This window comes from Phyllostomus hastatus, unplaced genomic scaffold, assembly GCF_019186645.2.
Source record: "Phyllostomus hastatus isolate PE091 unplaced genomic scaffold, TTU_PhHast_1.1 phas_contig_38, whole genome shotgun sequence".
NCBI lineage: Eukaryota > Metazoa > Chordata > Mammalia > Chiroptera > Phyllostomidae > Phyllostomus > Phyllostomus hastatus.
In genome coordinates, this window is record NW_025333869.1 from 17,229,705 (window position 1) to 17,250,371 (window position 20,667).

The window sequence follows — 20,667 nt, forward strand, 5'->3', positions numbered from 1 at the left end:
GGGTCATGGCCTGCAACCCAGGCATGTACCCTGGCTGGGAATCGAACCTGCAACACTTTGGTTTGCAGACTGTGCTCAATCCACTGAGCTACGCCAGCCAGGGCCTGCCCCCACTTTCTAAAATAAATTTTCACTGTTATTTTTCCTGTGACCAGGAGAATTTACAGAACCTACCTACATCCTCAGCACGGGCTGCCCATCTAACTTCTGTCACCAGCTTCTTATTCAGGTACTGTTCTCCATCCTCCACCATCTCCCTTAGCACATACAGTCAAGCATACTCTCTTTCCTCTGAGTGTGCATCTCCTCAGTGGGAGAGGGGTGTCATGTACCCATCCCACAGCTTTGGGCTCACTTTTGCTCTTTGTTTTCCCTCATCCCAGCACCTACCTGCTGCCAAGCCGTATTGATTTTACCACCACCATTTGTCTATGTGCACCCCCTTCTATCTCCCTCCATAGTTGCAGACTCATCATTTCCCACCTCGACCATTGCAAAAATTCCCTAAATGGCCTGTCCTTCCCCCAAACGTGCATCACTTGAATCATACCATCACCACCAGCTGGCCTCATAAACCTGGATCTGACCATGTCCTTCTTTGTATCGAGATCCTGACAGCTCTGCTTTGTCCACAAGAACAGTCCACTCCTTAATGTGGCAGCCAAGGGTTCAATAGCCCACTTTTTGAGGTTTATGTCTGCCTTCAGCCATCATTTGTTTTCTTTCCCTCCCCTCAGCAGAATGTTCATCATTCCATTTCCTGTCTCTTCTGTGCCCAGACTCCTGGAGGTGCTCCTCTACCCTTCCTTTTGCTCACAGAGTTGTTCCTGTCCCCTGGGACCATGGAAGCCTTTTGAGAGTAGGGAGTCAATTGCTACCACCACCATCCCAAACAACCTGCCTTAGGTTCTCAGAAAAAAAGGAAATTAAATAAAATGAATGTTGTTGGTGCACTGCTGCATGCAAGACTCACATTCTGTTAGAATCTTGGCATTGAAAGGCACAATAAAAATGATCTAAACCAATCTCTAAGCTGATACATAAATTCCTTTTGCAAAGCTGTCTCAGTTATCTATTGCCTAGTAACAAACTACCAGAAAATTAAGTGCTTTAGAACAACAACCATTTTACTTGCTTGTGATTCTATAAAAATAATTCGAGCAGGGCTTGGCTAGGTGGCCCTTCTACTCCACATGGTATCCACTGAGGTCAGTCACTTAGTTTAGGTCATTTACTGGGAAAACCAAGAATGTTTCACTCACATATCTGGTGCCTCCCACACACAGCCTCTTCTTCTCTGGCTAGCTTAGGTTACATACCTTACAGCATGTAATCTAATGTAGAAGGACTTCTTATAGGCAGCTCCCAAAAGTAAACATTGCCAAAGGGGGAAAAAAGCAGAAGCTACAAATCTCTTAGAGCCTGTCCTTAAAAGTTACAGAGTCATTTTTACATATAAAGTACATTTTATAGATCAAAGCTACATAGGCAGAGGAGGGGAAAGAGATCCCTTCCCAATGGAGGAATGCCAAAGAATTTGCCACCAGCCATATCTAATCCACCACAGACACATTTTCAGATATTGTTTCAGGCTGTACTTAACCATTTCCTGTGATGAAGAGTTCATCACTACAACAAAGCAAGTTCATTTACAGACAGGTCTGACCGAAAATTTCCCAGCGCATAAACCTGGACTGTGTAACTTGAATCCATCCATAATCCAATGTTTCTAATGCACGCTGCTCTAGTTGGCCCCTCCAAAACCTTGCAGACACTACTTGCATTTCTGAAGCTCCTCAAAATATACTTAGGCCAGCAAGATTACTATGTGTATTTGAGTTTGAGCCTTCACATTTAGCAAATTAAGTTTCAAAACAAAAACAAACACAGAATGACCTTCTTTGAAAACAATACCAAAAACCTGCATTTGGGACCCATAGGGAACCTGAGGGCCTGACTTTGCTAAACCTTCTGTGAACCCTAAACAGAACAGTCAGTCCACAGTTTATCATCCCTCAACACTGAGGTTCAGAAGGAGCCCCTCAACCACAAAAAAAAAACCTGCTGGGAACTCAATCCCTTCACAATCTACTTGTTGTAAACTGACCCCCGCACCACTGAGCCACCTTCCAGCATTTGAGCCTCAGCCCTCCTCTGGGGAAGAGGAAGACCAGAGATTGGAGCAAGTGACTCTCATTGTTAGAGGTATGTAAAAAGATTTGGTTCTCTTCCCCAGCAGATATAAGTAATCATATGCAAAATCCAACAATGTAAACTAAACATTTCTCTTCTATGAGTTGGATTTTAGATGCTTTTATAGAATTATTGTTCATTTCAGCAGGTATAATAATGATTGTTGTGGCTATGCAGGGAAAATGTTCTTATACTTGGGAAATGTCCACTGAAGGACTTCAGGTTTGATCAGGAGTAAGCAAACTAAGGTTCCCAGACCAAATCTGGATTCAATCTATTATTGAAAAGAAAGTGTTATTGGGAACAACCACACCATTTGTTTCTATGGTATCTATGGCAGCTTTTGTGCCTCAATGGCCTAGTTCATTAGTTGTCACAGAGACAATATGGCTCACAAGGCCTAAAATGTTTACTATCTGGCTCCTTATAGAAAATACACTGCTGTCCTAGCTCGTAGCTCAGCTGGTTAGAATATCATCTCAATACACCAAGGTTATGGGTTTGATTCTGTGGTCAAAGCACATATAAGAATCAACCAATGAATGCAGAAATAAGTGTAACAACAAATCTCTCTCTCTCTTTCTATCTCTCAAAATCAATAAATTTTAAAAAAAGAAAATAGATTGCTTAGCCCTGCATTAAATTGTATCATCTCTGCAATTTCCTTTCCAACTGTCCAGCAAAACAACAGCAAAAAAAGTATATATGTATGTGTGTATATATATATTTATACATTATATGTGTACACATGTACAGTTGACTCAAACAACATGACAGTTGGGGTGCCAATGCCTGGAAAAATGAAAATCCTTGTGTAACTTTTGACTCCCCCAAAACTTAGCTATTAATAGCCTAAGTTGACTGTAAGCTTTAACGTAAATAGTCAATTAACATATTTTTATGTTGTATGTTTTATACACTGTATTCTTATAATAAAGTAAGCTACAGAAAAGCAAATGTTAAGAAAATCTTAAGGAAGAAAAAATACACTTACAGTATTTATTGAAGAAATGCACAGATAAGAGGACTCAGGCAGTTCAAGCCTATGTTGCTCACCTGTACATATATATGTCTGTGTGTATGTAGAGAGAGAGAAGGAGAGAATGCAAATGTGGCAAAGTATTAATAATGGGTGGATTTAAGTGGACAACATGAGTATTCATTTCATTTTTCTTTCATCCTTTCTGCAAGTTCAAAAAATGTTTAATAAAATGTTTTGAGAGTAAATATTACTTCACTTAATAACTCAGAAAAATTTCCTAAAATATAACTCAAGGGAAAATTAAACAAGTAGAGATACCCAGAAACAGGAGGCAAGATGATGGAGGAGTAAATGGAAGCCACACTAACTTAGTCACAGAACCAATCTGGAATTACAACTAAATTGTGGAGAAATCACTCAGAAAAAAACTACTGAACAATAGCAAGAGAGAAGGCTTACAACCTCGGACAAACAGAAGAATCATCTTCAGCACTAACTGAATGGTAAGGAGTGCAGTGGAGACTCAAGAGGGCTGGCTGGGCATCCACAGGCATCAGCACCAGAGGGATAATTAAGCAACTGGTTGGGTCCCCCTGAGATGTGTGGGATCTAAACCCTAAGCTGGGATCCCCAGCCTAGAGCACCAAAGTCCCAAAGAGTATGCAGATAACAACCAGCAACAAAAAGCAGCAGGCTTGCTCTCTGCCAGAGACACATAGCTGGAGACACAAAGAGCCATTTAAAGGGCTAACACATAAATTTTCATTTGCAGGAACTTGCCCAGGGCTCCAGCAAAGACAGGAGCAGAGTGCACTATAGATGCTTGAGGAGAGACTGGGAATGGAAGCTTTGGAGAGAGAACTGAGAGAGTAGCCACAAGGATTCTGGTGCTAAGTCATCCCCCATACTGCAGCAGCCACCCTGCTCAGGCAGACCTCCCCTAGTGGCAGCAGCCTGAGAGGAAACAACAGTCCTGCCCCCAGGAGAGACTGCCCTGGCTCTATTATGCTTAAGCCTGATGGACGAATACAGAGTGACTAGATTAACAACTAAAGGAGACAGCCAAAAACAGTAGATACCTGGCAAGGCGGGGGTGCATATTGGACTAGAGGAGAGGAGACTGCTTGAAGAGAGACTGGGGACAGAGGCTTTGGGACAAAACTGAGAAAGTAACTGCTGGGATCCTGGTGCTGAGTCATCACCTCTATGGCAGCAGTGATCCTGCTCAGGCAGACCACTTTCCTTCGAACAGCAGCAGCCTGAAGAGAAACAATAGCCCCAATCCCAGAGATGATTCTGCCTCACCCTATGGGGCTTAAGCCTGACTGCTGAGTACAGAGTGACTACATTAACAACTGAAGTAGACACCCTCAGACCGCAGATAAGGGGCAGTCTCAGAGCAGACTGCCTAAGGTCAGAAGGGGTCAACACCTGACATCACCAGAGGAGGATCCAGAAAGGAAAAACAGTGGTAAATACTAGAGGCTACTGAGATGAAATCCACTGTGGTATTCTCCATGACTATGGATATTTTCTTTCCTGCATAGCTTTTTAACATTCATTTCTTGTCCATCAAGTTTGTGCATGTTATGTTACTAGATTTTATACTATACTTCCTTTCTCTCCTTTCTTAAAATAGTCTCAATTTCTTTACACCCTTATTAATACTGGTTAATTTGCTGTTGATGGTGGGATTGCATCAGGAGAGGGGTGCAGATATCTTTGCAGACATGGGTTTGTTCCCTGGGCTTTGTGGTTTTCTTCTGGCAGCACCTGCACAATAGTATATAAGACCTTGTGGGTGGAGTAACCCTCAGTCAACCAGCAGAAGGGAAGTACTTACCAAAGAATGACCCTAAAACAATTACATCCCAAAACCCAGTTACATCCAGAGAGCCAACATAAATGGCATAAAGAGCATCCTAACAAAATCAAGTTCAGGAAATCAAGGAAACTGCACCACTGAATCTCACAGGTCTCCTACCATAGAAGTTCATAACACAAACTCAGGAAGTCAGAACAGATCAACTTAAGAAGCACAGGCTAACAACAAGAGTCTCAAAAAACAATGGGAAGACAAATAAATAAGCCCCAAATGAAACAGAGGCTAAGCAACTATCAGATATTGAGTTCAAAACAATGGTTGTAAGAAAGCTCAATGAGCTCAGTGAAAATTACAAAAAACTACAGAGAAGCCACAAGGTACTTACTGTGAATTACATCAGAATGAAAAAGGACACAGAAACAATCAACAAGAGCCGAGAGGAAATGAAGAATACAGTTTCTGAACTGAAGAGCACAGCAGAAGGAGTAAAAAACAGGCTAAATGAGAAGAGGATTGAATCAACAAGATGGAGAACAAGGTAGAAAAAAACTCCCAGAAACAGCAAGAAAAGGAAAAAAGACTCTAAAAAAAAAACAAAGAGGGGTTAAGGGAATGTCAGGAAACATGAAATGTAATAATATCTGTATAATAGGGAAACCAGAAAAAGAAGAAGATGAGCAAGAGATAGAAAACTTGTTTGAAAAAGTAATGATGGAAAACTTTCCTAATTTGTTGAGAGAAAAAGTCACACAAATCCCCCCTGGCTGGCATAGCTCAGTGGATTGAGCGCGGGCTGTGAACCAAAGTGTCGCAGGTTCGATTCCCAGTCAGGGCACATGCCTGGGTTGCAGGCCATGGCCCCCAGCAAACCCACACTGATGTTTCTCTCTCTCTCTCTCTCTCCCCCCCGCTCTTTCTCCCTCCCTTCCCTCTCTGAAAATAAAAAAAAAAAAAGCCACACAAATCCAGGAACTACAGGGAGAGTCCTAATCGAGAGGAACCCAAAGAGGCCCACACCAAGACACATCATAAATAGAATGGCAAAATTTAAAGACAAAGAGAAAATCCTAAAGGCAGCAAGGGGGAAAAAGAAAGTAACATAGAAGGGAGCCTCAATAAGACTAGCAGCTAACTTCTCAACAGAAACACTGCAAGCCAGAGGGAATGACAAGAATATTACAAGTAATGGAAAACAAAGTCCTGCAACCAAGATATACTCTATTTAGAAAGGCTCTCTAAATGAAAGGTGAAATAAGGAATTTCCCAGACAAAAGAAGGCTGAAAGAATGCACCTCCACTGAATCAGCACTGCAAGATATGGTAAAGGGACTGCTTTAAGAAAAGGAAGAAAAAGAATGAGAGAGAGAAATACAGGTAAGAAGGGAGTAAAACAGCAATGAATAAGTAACTATCAATGATAACTTAAATGTAAATGGATTAAATGCTCCAATCAAAGGACATAAAGTAGCAGAATGAATAAGAAAACATGACCCACACATATGCTACCTAAGAGACCCACCTCAGAACAAAAAACCTACACAGACTGAAAGTGAAGGGTTTGGAAAAAAATATTCCAAACAAATGGACAGGAAAAAAACTAGGGTACTAACACTTATATCAGACAAAATAGACTTCAAAACATAGGCCATAAAAAGAGACCCAGAAGGTCACTTCATAATACTCAAGGTAAGAATCCATCAAGAAGACACAAACATTATAAATATATATGCCCCCAACATAGGAGTACTGAAATATATAAGGAAAATCTTGGAGAACTTCAAGAAAGATATAGAGAGCAAAACACTTATATAGGAAGTTTAACACCCTACTGTCAAAAATGGATAGATCTTCAAAACAAAATATTAACAAAGATATTGTGGCATTGAACAATGCCCTAGATGAAATTACCTTAATTGATATCTATGAAATTTTTCATTTCAAAGAAGCAAAATACAAATTCTTTTCAAATGCACATGGAACATTTTCAAAGACAGCCCATATGGTAGGACACAAAACAAGCCTCAATAAATTCAAGAAAATTAAAATTATATCAAGCATTTTTTTCAGACAACAACAGCCTGAAACTAGAAAACAACCTCAAGGGAAAAACTCAAAAACACTCAAATTCATGGAGGTTGAATAGTATGCTATTAAACAATGAACACATTAAGAATGAGATCAAGGAAAAAATCAAAAAGTTTCTAGAAACAAATAAAAAGGAACTCACAACAGTCCAAAATATATGGGACACAGCAAAGGCAGTCCTAAGAGTGAAGTTCATAGTGATGCAGGCCTACCTAAAAAGATAGAAACATTTCAAATAAACAACCTAACCCTACATCTACAAGAACTGAAGGAACAACAACAAAGTCCACAGCAAGTAGAAGGAAGACAATAATCAAGATCAGAGCAGAATTAAATGACATAGGGACTAAAAATACAATTCTAAGGATCAATGAATCCAGAAGCTGGTTCTTTGAAAAGATAAACAAAATCGACAAGCCTTTAAGCAAACTCATCAATAAAAAAAGAGAGAGGACCTAAACAAACAAACCAGAAAGGAAAGAGGAAAGATTACAACTGATACCACAGAAACAAAAAGGATTGTAAGAAATTACTACAAAGAACTATATGCAAGAAATTAGAAAACCTAGGTGAAATGGACAAATTTCTAGAAAAATACAATCTTCCAACACTGAATCAAGAATAAACAGAAAGCCTCACCAGACTAATAACAGCTGGCAAAAGTGAAGCACTAATCAAAAAATTCCCACCACACAAATGCCTGGACCGACAGTTTCACAGGAGAATTTTACAAAACATTTAATGAAGAGCTAACCCCTATCCTTCACAGACTATTCCAAATTATCCAAGAAGAGGGAAGACTCCCAAACTCCTTTTATGAAGCCAGCATCATCCTAATGCAAAAATCAGATAAAGACACAATAAAGGAAGTAAACTACAGGCCAATATCACTGATGAACACAGATGATAGAATCCTCAACAAAATATTGGCAAACTGCATCTAGCAATACATTAAAAAAAAGTATACACTATGGTCAAGTGGAATTTATCCCAGGGATGCAAGGATGGTGCAAATCAATAAACATAATATGTCACATAAACAATAGGAAAGACAAAAATAACATGATCATATCAATAGAAAAAAACAGTTGATAAGATACAGTACCCATTTATAATAAAAAACACTTAGCAAAGTGGGAGTAGTGGGAGCATACCTCACCATAATAAAGGCCATATGTGAGAAACCTACAGCCAACATCATACTCAATGAGCAAAAACTTAGAGCTTTCCCACTAAGATCTGGAACAAGACAAGGTTATCCACTTTCACCACTCACATTCAACATAATATTGGAAGTCTTAGCTATAGTGATCGAACAAGAAAAAGAAATAAAAGGCATCCAAATTGGAAACATGGAAGCAAAACTGTCATTGTTTGCAGATGACATGATATTACATAGAAAATCCTATAGACTCCACCAAAAAACTATTCGACCTAGTAAGCGAATTTGGGAAAACAGCAGGATACAAAGTCAGTATTCAGGAATTCAAGGCATTTTTATACACCAACAATGAAATATCAGAAACAGAAATCAGGAAAAAATCCCATTTCATATAGCAAAATGAATATAAAGTACCTAGGAATAAACCTAACCAAGGAGGTAAAAGACCTGTACTCAGAAAACTACACAACATTGAAGAAAGAAATTAAGGAAGACACAAACTAAGGGAAGCATGCACCATACTCATGGATTGGGAGAATTAACATCATCAAAATGTTCATACTACCTAAAGCAATTTACAGATTCAATGCAATTCCTATTAATAACCAATGACATATTTCATAGATGTAAAACAAACATTTCAGAAATTTATATGGCACCACAAATGATCCTAAATAGCTACAGCAATTTTGAGAAAAAAGAACAAAGTAGGAGGAATCACAACACCTGACATCAACTATATTAAAAGTCTACAGTAATCAAAACAGTCTGGTACTGGCATAAGAACAGACACATAGATCAATGGAAAAAAATAGAGAGCCCAGAAATAAACCCAAGTTCTATGGCCAATTAATATTTGGCAAAGGGGGAAGAAGCATAAAGTTGAGTAAAAATAGCCTCTTCAACAAATAGTGTTGGTAGATCTGGACAGCTACATGCAAAAAATGGAACCATCAACTTGCACCATATACAAAAATGAACTCAAGATGGATAAAAGACTTAAATACAGGTCATGGCACCATAAAAGTCCTAGAGGAAAACATAGGCAGGAAAATCTCAGATATTCCATGCAGCAATATTTTCACTGATATGTCCCCTAGAGCAAGGGACATAAAGGAAAGAATAAGCAAATGGGACTTCATCAAAATAAAAAGCTTCTGCACAGCTAAGGGAAACATCAGCAAAATGAACAGGGAACCAATCATAAGGGAAGATATATTTTCACAATTGTTACCTTAGAGAAGGGTTTGATCTCCAAAATATATAAAGAACTCACCCAACTCCACATCAGGAAGTCAAACAATCAAATTAAAAAATGGGCAAAGGATATGAACAGACACTTCTCCAAGGAGGACATACAGAGGGACCAGAGACATATGAAAGGATGCTCAGCATCACTAGCCATCAGAGACATGCAAATTACAACCACAATGAGATACCACTTCTTGTTGGTCAGAAAAGCCATTATAACCCAATCAACAAACAAGAAGTACAGGCGAGGTTGTGAAGAAAAGGGAACCCTAGTAGACTGTTGGTGAGAATGAAGACTGGTACAGCCATTGTGGAAAATAGTATGGGATTTCCTCAAAAAGTTAAAAATGGAAGTGCCTCTTGACCCAGCAATTCCACTGCTGGGATTATACCCTAAGAATCCTGAGACACCAATTCAAAAGAACCTATGCACCCCAATATTCATAGCAGCACAATTTACAATAGCTAAGTGTTGGAAGCAACCTAAGTGCCCAACAATAAATTAGTGGATCAAAAATCTATAGTACATTTACACAATGGAATACCGAACAGCAGAAAGAAAAGAGCTCCTATCCTTCGTGACAGCATGGATGGATCTGGAGAACAATATGCTAAGTGAAATAAGCCACATGGTGAAAGACAAATACTATATGATCTCACCTATAAGTGGAACTTAATCAACACAGGAAACAAGCAAGCAAAATATAACCAGACACATTGAAATAAAGAACACACTAACGGTAACCAGAGAAGAGGTGCAAAGGGATAATGGGGTAAATGGAGGAAGTGTCATCAAGGAACATTTATAAAGGACACACAAATAAAGCTAAAGTGGGATAAGATTGAGGGTAGGAAGTGGGGATGGCTGGGGCGGGTGCGAGTGACGGCAGGAAAATGGAGGCAACTGTACTTCAATAACAGTAAAAAATAAAAAAATAATAATTAAGATTAAAAATATTAAGTAGATCAATAACAATATAAATATATAATGAGCAATTACAATAGGTTTTAAGGTAATGAGAACAATCTCATTCATGATAGCAGCAAAAAATACTAAGCCAAGGTTTAACTAAAAAACAATTGTGGAGTTCTTAATAACAATAGATTTTACCAAAGTCCAAAAAACAGAAGCATAAGTGAATGTGAAGCACATAAACACACTGTGAATGTCTGGGATGTGGTGGCCAATGCATTTACCGGTATTAATTAAAAAAAACTTTATCAAAGATGAAAAAGAAGATTTAGCTGACAGGAAGACCATACCACATTCCTGAACAAGAAAGTTCAGGGATTTAATATTGTGAAAGTGTCCATGTTACACAAATATAGCTGTAAGGTTGATGCAATTCCAGTGAAAATCAGAGTATGTTTTTTGTTGTTGATGATGGGGAGGAGAATAGTAACAAAATAATTCAAATATACCTCCAGTAGAAAAAAATGGGTAAGAGTAGCCAGGCTCATTTTGGAAATGAAGAGTAATGGTAGGTTCTCACCATAACAGATGTTAAGGTTTAAACTACAATAATTAAAAAAGTAAATGTGGCTCAGGAATAAGCAAAGAACAAAAATCCACGGAGAGATACAGAAGAAGTAAAAATCAAGGCAGCAAATCCAATGAAAAGAAAGAGGGTAGGTTAGGACTTCTGGCCAAGATGGAGTGGAGGCATAGGTAGATATTCTTTGCTTCCTTACATAAACAAAAGCAGGATGACAACCAATTTTAAAACAAAAAAAAAAAAAACACAGAACTGCCAGAAAATCAAACTGGATGGTAGTCCAACAACCAAGGAGTTAAAGAAGAAACACTCACCCAGGCTGGTAGGAAGGATGGAGACAAGCAGCTGTGGCAGAGAGGAAGTGCAGCAAGGCAGCGGCTGGTGGACTGGGTGGTTCCACATTTGAATACAGATAAAGTAGGAGGAACGACTGGGTAGTGAGACAGTCTGTGCAACCCAGGATTCCAGCGCAGGAAAAGAAAGTTTCAAAACCACTCGCTGTAAAAACCTGTGAGAGTTGTGGCAGCAGGAGAAACTGCCAGTCTCACAGGAGAGTCTGTTGGAGGAGCCAATGGGGTCCTACAACATACACAAGCCAACCCACCCCAGAAATCAGCACCAGAAAGGTACAATTTGGATGTGGGTAGTGGAGGAAGTGACTGAAAGTATGTGAGAGCTAAGCAAACAGCATTGTTCCCTCTCAGACCCCTCCCCCACTACAGCCCACAATGCAGCAAAGTGGGTTTACCCACCCTAACAAATACCTAAGTCTCTGCCCCTTGCAACATAACAGGTGGACAAAGACAAAGAAATATGGCCCAAATGAAAGAACAGATCAAACCTCCAGAAAAATAACTAAGCAACAAGGAGACAGCCAACCTTTCAGATGCAGAATTCAAGACACTGGTAATCAGGATGCTCACAGAAATTATTGAGTATGGCCAAAAAACAAAGAAGTGAAGGCTATGCAAAATGAAATAAAGAAAAATATACAGGAAACCAACATTGAAGGGGAGGAAACCGGGACTCAAATCAATGATTTGGAACAAAAGGAAGAAATAAGCATTCAACCAGAACAGAATGAAGAAACAAGAATTAAAAAAAAAATGAGGAGAGGTTTAGGAATCTCTGGGACAACTCTAAACATTCCAACATTTGAATCATAGGGGTGCCAGAAGAAGAAGAAAGAGCAAGAAATTGAAAACTTGTTTCAAAAAAATAAAGAACAAAACTTCACCAATCTGTGAAGGAAATAGATGTAGAAGTCCAGGAAGCTCAAAGAGTCCCAAAGAAGTTGGACACAAGAAAGCACATACCAAGGTACATCATAATATAATGTAACTACATTACCCAAGATTAAAGACAAGAGAATCTTAAAAGCAGCAAGAGAAAAGGAGACAGTTACCTACAAAGCAGTTCCCATGACACTATCAGCTGATTTCTCAAAAGAAACTTTGAAGGTTAGAAGGGACTGGCAAGAAGTATTCAAAATAATGAAAAGCAAGGACCTACAACCTAGATTACCCTACCCAGCAAAGCTATCATTTAGAATGGAAGGGCAGATAAAGTGCCTCCCAGATAAGGTCAAGTTAAAGGAGTTCATCATCATCAACCCCTTATTATATGAAATGTTAAAGGGACTTATCTAAGAAGAAGATCAAAACTATGACTTGTAAAATGACAACAAACTCACAACTATCAAGAACTGAACCTAAAAAACAAAAACAAAAAGTAAGCAAACAACTAGAACAGGAACAGAATCACAGAAATGGAGATCACATGGAGATTTATCAGCAGGGCGGGGAGAATGGGCAAAAAAGTCCAGGTAATAAGCAACATAATTGGAAGATACAAAATAGACAGGGGGGAGTTAAGAATAGTATATGAAATGCAGAAGTCAAAGAACTTATATGTATGACCCATGGACATGAACTAAGGGTGGGAGGAATGCTGGAGGGACGCTGGCACAGGGCAGAGGACAACAAAATGGAGAGAAAAAATGGACAACTATAATAGTATAATCAATAAAATATACTTTAAAAAATAGGAGAGAAGGTAAATTACATAATATATGATATTGAGACAACTGGCTAACCACTTGAAAAAAATGAAGTTAGAGCTCTATATTAAACCACGCTTCAAAGTGAAAGAAAATTAAGTGCAAAGAAACAAAATTATGAAAAATATAGAAAACAATGTATATTAGTATTTTATAATCTTGTGGTGACACAGATCTTTCTAGGCATAAAACAAATAATAAAGAAAAAGATTGATAAAATTAGCTAGTAAAAATTTTAATCTTCTGTACTCTATGAGCTCTAATCAAAATTAAGAATAAAAACACAACACTAAGGAAAATATTTGCAATATAAATGATCTTAAGGGGCCAATGTCCTCACTACATAATCATTGTGATGAAAAGGGAGTTATAATTGTAAGGGGCAAATGCCATTAATCCACACCAATGACTGTCAAACTTTTCATCTCATGGACACAATAAACTAATTACTAGAATTGTGTGGCACAACCAAAAAATATATTTTTGCCAACCTCATAAAAAATGGGTATAATTTTGATTCATTCACATTTCACAGCTATTGTTGTTTTGGGTATTGTCATTTTTTTATCTGACAATCTAAGGGAAAAGAGATCAGTGTCCCTGACTAAATGGTCAGGTGTTACATGTTTTATTTATGTTTTTTACTCTTTTTAAAAAATATTTTATTGATTATGCTATCACAGTTGTCCCATTTCCCCCTTCACTCCCCTCCACCCTTCCCACCCCCTCCCACCCACATTCCCCCCTTTAGTTCATGTCCATGTGTCACAAGTTCTTTAGCTTCTACATTTCCCATACTATTCTTGCCCTCCCCCTATTTTCTGCCTATTGTCTATGCTACTTATTCTCTATATATTTTCCCCCTCTCTCCTCCTCCCACTTCCCTGCTCTGTTGCTAACCCTCCATGTGATCTCCATTTCTGTGGTTCTGTTCCTGTTCTGTTTGCTTAGTTTGCTTTTGTTTTAGGTATGGTTGTTACTGTGAGTTTGATTTCTCTTTTTACTGTTCATATTTTTTATTTTCTTTTTCTTACATAAGTCCCTTTAACATTTCATATAATAAGGGCTTGGTGATGATGAACTCCTTTAACTTGACCTTATACGGGGAGCACTTTATCTCCCCTTCCATTCTAAATGAAAGCTTTGCTGGATAGAGCAATCTTGGATATAGGTCCTTGCCTTTCATGACTTAGAATACTTCTTTCCAGCTCCTTCTTGCCTGCAACGTCTCTTTTGAGAAATCAGCTGACATTCTGATGGGAACTCCTTTGTAGGTAACTGTCCCCTTATCTCTTGCAGCTTCTAGAATTCTCTCCTTCATTTTTACCTTGGGTAATGTAATTATGATGTGCCTTGGCATGTTCCTCCTTGGGTCCAACCTCTTTGGGACTCTGAGCTTCCTGGACTTCCTGGAAGTCTATTTCCCTTGCCAGATTGGGGAAGTTCTCCTTCATTATTTGTTCAAATAACTTTTCCACTTGTTGTTTTTCCTCTTCCCCTTCTGGTACCCCTATAATTCAGATGTTGGAACGTTTAAAGATGTCCTGGAGGCTCCTAAGCCTCTCCTCATTTTTTTGAATTCTTGTTTCTTCATTCTTTTCTGTTTGGTTGTTCCTTTCTTCCTTCTGATCCCTTCAATTGATTTGAAACCCAGATTTCTTTCCAACAGTAATGGTTCCCTGTGTATTTTCCTTCATTTCTCTTATTGTAGCCTGCATTTGTTCATCTAATTTACGACCAAAGTCAACCAATTCTGTGAGCATCCTGATCACCAGTGTTTTGAACTGTGCATCTGATAGGTTGGCTATCTCTTGGTCGCTTATAAAAACTGGCTCTGGGGATTTTAATTCTGTTTGAGCCACCTTTTTTATTTTATTTTAATTTTTTTCTTTGATCTGGTCACACCTGTTACATATGAGGGACGGAGCCTTAGGTGTTCACCAGGGCGGGGCACCTCAGTCGCTGGGTTGTGACGTTGTATGTGGGGGCAGGGTCTGAAAGGGAACAATGGTACCTGCTCCGCTCTCTCTAGGACTTGAGTCCCCTTTGCCACTTCCCACAAGCAAATTGGGCCCTTCTGGTGCTGGCTCCCAGGTGGGTGGGCTTGTGTCCTTTCTTGGATTCTGTGGGTTTCCCCAAGGAGCCTCCTGTGAGGCTGAGAGAATTTCCCGGCCTCAACTCCCACAGGTGTTTCCAATCGGTGCCTTCAGGCTTTGTTTCCCAGTGCTGGGTCCCTGGGTTGCAAGGTCTGTGTTGCTGCCCGTTTTCGCTTAGTTTGTCCGCGTGCGAATGTATAGCTGTGGACAGCCAGCTGCCTTGTGCCCCTCACTGGGTCTGTTCGTTGCCTCCCGTGCCCAGGGTCTGCCACTGGTCCGTCAGCTGCCCCGCGCTTCTGGGGTCCACCAACTGCCGTCTGCACCCTGCACGCCCATGTCTGCCAGCTACCATGTTTTCCTACTAGAACCCCTCAACCCCTCTCCATAGGCCTCTGACTCCACCCCTCCTTACCGGTCTCAATGAATGGTAGTCATACTTCCATTCAGTTCATTTCTCTCAGTTCTGGTTGTATTTTTGTTTCTAAATTCTTGTTGCCCTTAGTTCTGGTTGCACGAGGAGGCACAGTGTGACTGCCTATGCCTCCATCTTGACCAGAAGTCCCAGGTGTTGCGTGTTTTAAAAATTCTTGGGGCACACATGTTGAAAATCATTAATCTACACTTCACAAAATGATATAATTTGGGGGATTTTGAATGATTATTACTTTCTTCTTTTTGCTTATATGCATTTCCGAGTTCTCTACCCACCCCCCCGCCAAAAATGTATTATTATTGTAGCAAAAAAATCTCATAATGGGGAGCAGAAATAAAATTTTTAAGGCTACGTAAGCTTCTATAAATCTCCTTCACCAGCTCCAAACTCCCAGAATGAATAGGCATGCGAGGTTACCAACAGCTCCCTATCCAGGGCCAGAAAATGTACCTTTTTAATTTCCTTGAATCCTCCAAAAACCTCAAATTGGAAGTTGTTATTATCCTAATATTACAAACAATAAAGTAAAGGCTCAGAGAAGTTCCCCAAGCTTCCCAAGATCACACAGCAGTAAGCAGTAGAGTGAGAACTGCATCCCAGGTTGACCTGACTACAAACATTGTTTTTTCCAGGCCTCATTTCAGGAATCTTGGTTTGGGATGCAGAAGGCCTGAGTTCTGATGCTGGCTCTGTTCCTAACTACACATGGCCTTGGCAAGTTTCTTCCCTGTCTGACCCTCAGTTTTATCAGCTTTACAATGAGAAGTGGAGTGGCTCAAATGATAAGTTCCTTCCTGCTCAAACATACCAGGTTTCTGTTCTCATAAAGCACTCAGTAATAACCAATGGCCAAACCAGTGGCCTGGGAGCTAGAGCAAGGTAGCCACGCACAGATGCCCCATGCACTGGTTCACCTTAAATTCCTCATGAATGCGCTCCTCCAGGACTTTGGCAGCCTTCCGGTCCTCCATCTCCACTTTCCACCTCTCTGCCAGGATTCGGGCTTTCTCATTGGCCAGAGCATCCCGGAACTTGTTGGTGATCTCTGCCTCCTTCTGTCTCCTTCCAAGAGAACACCAATAGGTATAAGCTCATATGGAAACTGAAGGTCTACATAACAGAAGTTCAAATAAAAACTATGGCACTACTTCTTTTTTTAATATTAGTTTCAGGGGTACACCCCAATGATAAGACATTACATAACTTACTAAGTGATCATCCCAATAAATCTCACACCCATGTGATACCACACATAATTATTTGAATATTATTGACTATGTTCCCTATGATGTACTTTACATCCCCATGACTTTACTCTAACAACCAATTTTTACTTCTTAATCCCTTCACCTTGGGCAGTATTGGACTCTATTAGAATGACAAATGTCTAGAGTCAACAAAGCTTGATGTTGGCAAAAGCAGGGAGAAATAGGCACTCTCTTGTGTAGGGGTATAAATCAGCAGAATTGTTCTGGAAGCGGGGGGGGGCGGGGAATAATCCAAAATACCATCTCCCACTCAAGTTTACAAAGTCAGGTAAAAGATGTTCATCAGAGGATTTTTATAAGGTAAAGAATGACAAGTGACATAAATGTCCATCAACAGGACCAGTACATTAGGTTTCCCATGTAATGAGAACACTGTACAGTAATTTTTTAAGATTTTATTTATTTTTTAGAGAGATGGGAAGGGAGGGAGGAAAATAGGGAGAGAAATATTAATGCACAAGAGAAATATTGATAAGTTACCACTCTTGCAGGCCCCCAACCGGGGACCTGGCCCACAACCAAGGCATGTGCCCTGACTGTGAATTGAACCCATGACCTTTCGGTTTGTGGGATGATCCACAACCCACTAAGCTACATCAGTCAGGGCAGTAATCTTAAATAATGTTATTAATCTATATTAATCAATTTACCATAGTGTAAATAAAGCAGTTTACAAAACATGTACTGACAGTCCCTGACTTATGATAGTTTGACTTATGATTTTTCAGCTTTACAATGGTGTGAAAGTAATATACAAAGAGGAGAAATTGTACCTTGAATTTTGAATTTTGCTCTTTTCCCAGGCTATTCATATACTATAAGAGAGTCTCTTGTGAGTCTAGGCAGTGACAGAGAGCCACAGCTCCCACACCAAGAGGATAAACAACCCATACTCTACAGTGTCATCATCGTGCTAGATGATTTCGCCCAGCTGTGTGCTAATGTAAGTGTTCTGAGCACATTTAAGGCAAGCTAGGTGAGGCTGTGATGTTCAGTAGATTAGGTATAGTGCATGTGTTTTCAACGTATGACATTTTCAGTTTACTATGAGTGTATCAGGACATAACCCCATCATAAATCAAGGAATATCTGTATTGCCTAAATGCTCACTGTGGTTATCATATGTGGCAGGTGTTGGATTGTTACTAACAATTTTACAGTTAAAACTCTGTCACTAAAAATTGGAGTGAGGGGAAATGTTAGCATTCAAGCTTAGTGAAAAGATGCCAAAAGTCATTTATGAAATAAATGTGACTCCAAATCTCACGGGGGGCTCAAATGTCCATGAAAGAGAAACAAGTGCATATACAAAAGTGAGTCCAAACTGCTCTACTGTCCCAGTGAGATAAAAAAAGCAAAAGCAGGCATATGCATCATATTGATGAATCTGAACCACATCCAAATAGAAAGTATTATTATACCCACACCACAGATGTGAAAACCAAGCCCCCAGTTAGCTCATTTCTATTTGGTGGATCCAAGATTTGAACCCACAAGGTCTATCTGATGCAAGACTTTGATGATTTGGTCACCTAATCTTAGCAGAGCTCAAAACAGGCAGCCAGCTGCCTGGTACCTCCTCCCCTCTACCCACAACCTATCACCCTTATCTGGAACCCACCCCAAGGCTCTGAGTTCAGGCCCCACCCAACACCCATTGGCACCTCTCACCAGAGTTCCTCAGCCTCCCTCTGAGCCTGCAGCCGTGCCCTCTCTGCAATCAGCTCCTCAGAGATCTCTTCATAGGGCTTGTCACCAGGGCCTTCTCCCATGATCCAGACCCAGACCTCGCCATCTGCCCCCAGGAGCCATTGGATGTGCTTGTCACTTGCTGCTTCACGACATAAGGAGGAACAAGAAAGGAAAAAGAAACAGGTCTGAGTTCTAATTGGCTGATGGTACACAACCACTCTGCATCCACTTTGTCATCAACAAAGAGGATCCCAGAGAGATTTTGGCCTACGTGTAGGTCCATAGCTGTCTTACCCTCCCACTCCCTATAGGGAGCAACAGAGCAGCCAAGTCAGCCTGCAAACGCAGGTGTCCAAATCTAGAACTGGTGTCTGAGACCAAGTGCCCCTGATATCTTTAGCAGAGAGTGCAGCACTCTCTGAAGAAAATGATTTGTGTCTCTCTTGGACCAAGGCAGTTAGGAGCCAGTGAGCCTTCTTTTCTCTCCTCTTTCCTCCCCCCTCTTTTCTTCCTCTCCAGCTCCCACCCCTCCTGTCTACTTGCTAAAAATAAGGAATTGGAGATCATGGAGTTGCAAGATGAAGTAGCTAGGCCCCTGAGTCTCCAACCAACAACCACCTGTAACATGAGCAGGAACTATACCTGTGTTGTATTAAGCCACTGAGATTTTTCAGTTTTCCTATTTCAATAGATCCTGTTGATTACCATGACTAAAATGGAAATCTATCCCAAAAGTGGGGTAGTGCTGAAACAAAGACATACACTGTCAGTCACTGCCTTAGCAGTTGGGTGTTGAGTGATGTTTAGTAGGCTAAATTGCTGGAGATCTGTGTTACGTAGGAGGAAAACTTTTGGTAAAATTTTCAGACACTATAAAAGGCAGATCCTCATGCCCTCTTAATCTGTCACTCTAAGAGAGTGTAAAATAGAACATTGGTAGTGTGTGTTGGCTGCTAGTGATTGTGTTTGGCAAGGTGTTTGGAGAAAGAAATTAGTTCAAGAAAGAATTAAGTGTTTTGCAAGGAGAAATGAAAGGAAATAGAAAGAATACAGAAATGTGGGACTTTGTAAGATTTGGAAAACCACCTCCTTCTAGGGCCCAAATTGCAGGAGATAGGATTTTTAAAGGTTCTGCAAAACAAAGCCCCATAGACTTGTAAGGGGAGTTAAGTGACCTGGGTACAGAGCACTGTGGCTTCCATGAGAATGTGCTCCAGATATCCAGCTACAGGGAGCATAATTGACGAAGCATTCCAGTTCCTATGCTCTTGTGTTTGCCCAAGGCCATGCTTCACAGATGCAGCTTTGACTGAGCATGGCAGGCTCATTCCTGGGAGACACCAGACTCTTCTGACGGGCAACTTCCCTGAGGCCTTGACAAACCTTCCTTGGATTGCATGTCTGCCTAGAACACCTCCATCCAACCTGACAGTTCTGGTCCCCATCACTCAAAGTCAGACTTGCACTGCAATGCGATGGCTCTCCCCACCTCCTATAGCACCCTGTCCTTTCTCATCTCACAGGCACTTCCTTAGTAAAACCCTTGTGTGTTTAATCTCATCCTTATCTCTGCTCTACAGAGGAGCCAGGCTAACACAAGCACATTAAGAGTGCAATCTCTCACACTTATTTTTACAAAGAGCCTAAGGCAGGTACTCTTCAGTTGAAAGGGAGAGGCATAGAGGTAAAGAGGAAAAGAGGTATAGACAATTTGTGAAACATGTCTAGAAATAAACTGTAGATGTTGTACTGGAACATTGAGGCAAACAGATCAGAAGCTTCCTAATTTTTTGAGTCTGAACTTAAAAGCCTTTGATTGTTCAGGACTTAAACACCACTTTCAATGGCCAGGAGGCTGGTTTCAAAGACTATGCTGGTACAACAAGAGCATGATCCTCAACACTCACTTCAGATGAGGCCAAGGGGAATAAAGAGCAAGGAGGAGCCTCCTCAAGGGTGCAGTCAGCATCCACTTAAGGCTGTCCTTTCACTGCCAGAGCAGGAGAACTTCATAGAATCTGACCTATAGGACTTCTGGAATGCCACAGACAAGCAACTGAGCGGGGCTCACATTCTCCCTTCTCCACAATGAATATTGTGACCCTACTTTACCACTGTACATTGT

The 20,667-nt window shown here is 40.3% G+C and overlaps 1 protein-coding gene across 6 annotated transcripts in view; it reads right to left on the reverse strand.

The window, feature by feature from the left end:
• SH2D4B (SH2 domain containing 4B) overlaps nt 1-20,667 on the reverse strand; it is a 122,979-nt gene that overhangs the window by 54,204 nt on the left and 48,108 nt on the right. For 3 of the 6 annotated variants that reach the window (XM_045842091.1, XM_045842090.1, XM_045842088.1), the window contains exons 2-3: nt 18,522-18,681; nt 16,497-16,644 (exon numbers count right to left, since the gene is read on the reverse strand). In XM_045842091.1, coding sequence (XP_045698047.1) covers nt 16,497-16,644; nt 18,522-18,622 — 249 coding nt within the window. In that variant the 5' untranslated portion in view covers nt 18,623-18,681. Of the gene's footprint in view, nt 1-16,496; nt 16,645-18,521; nt 18,685-20,667 lie in introns of all 6 variants that reach the window. The other 3 variants (XM_045842089.1, XM_045842087.1, XM_045842092.1) reach the window with 1 other exon arrangement.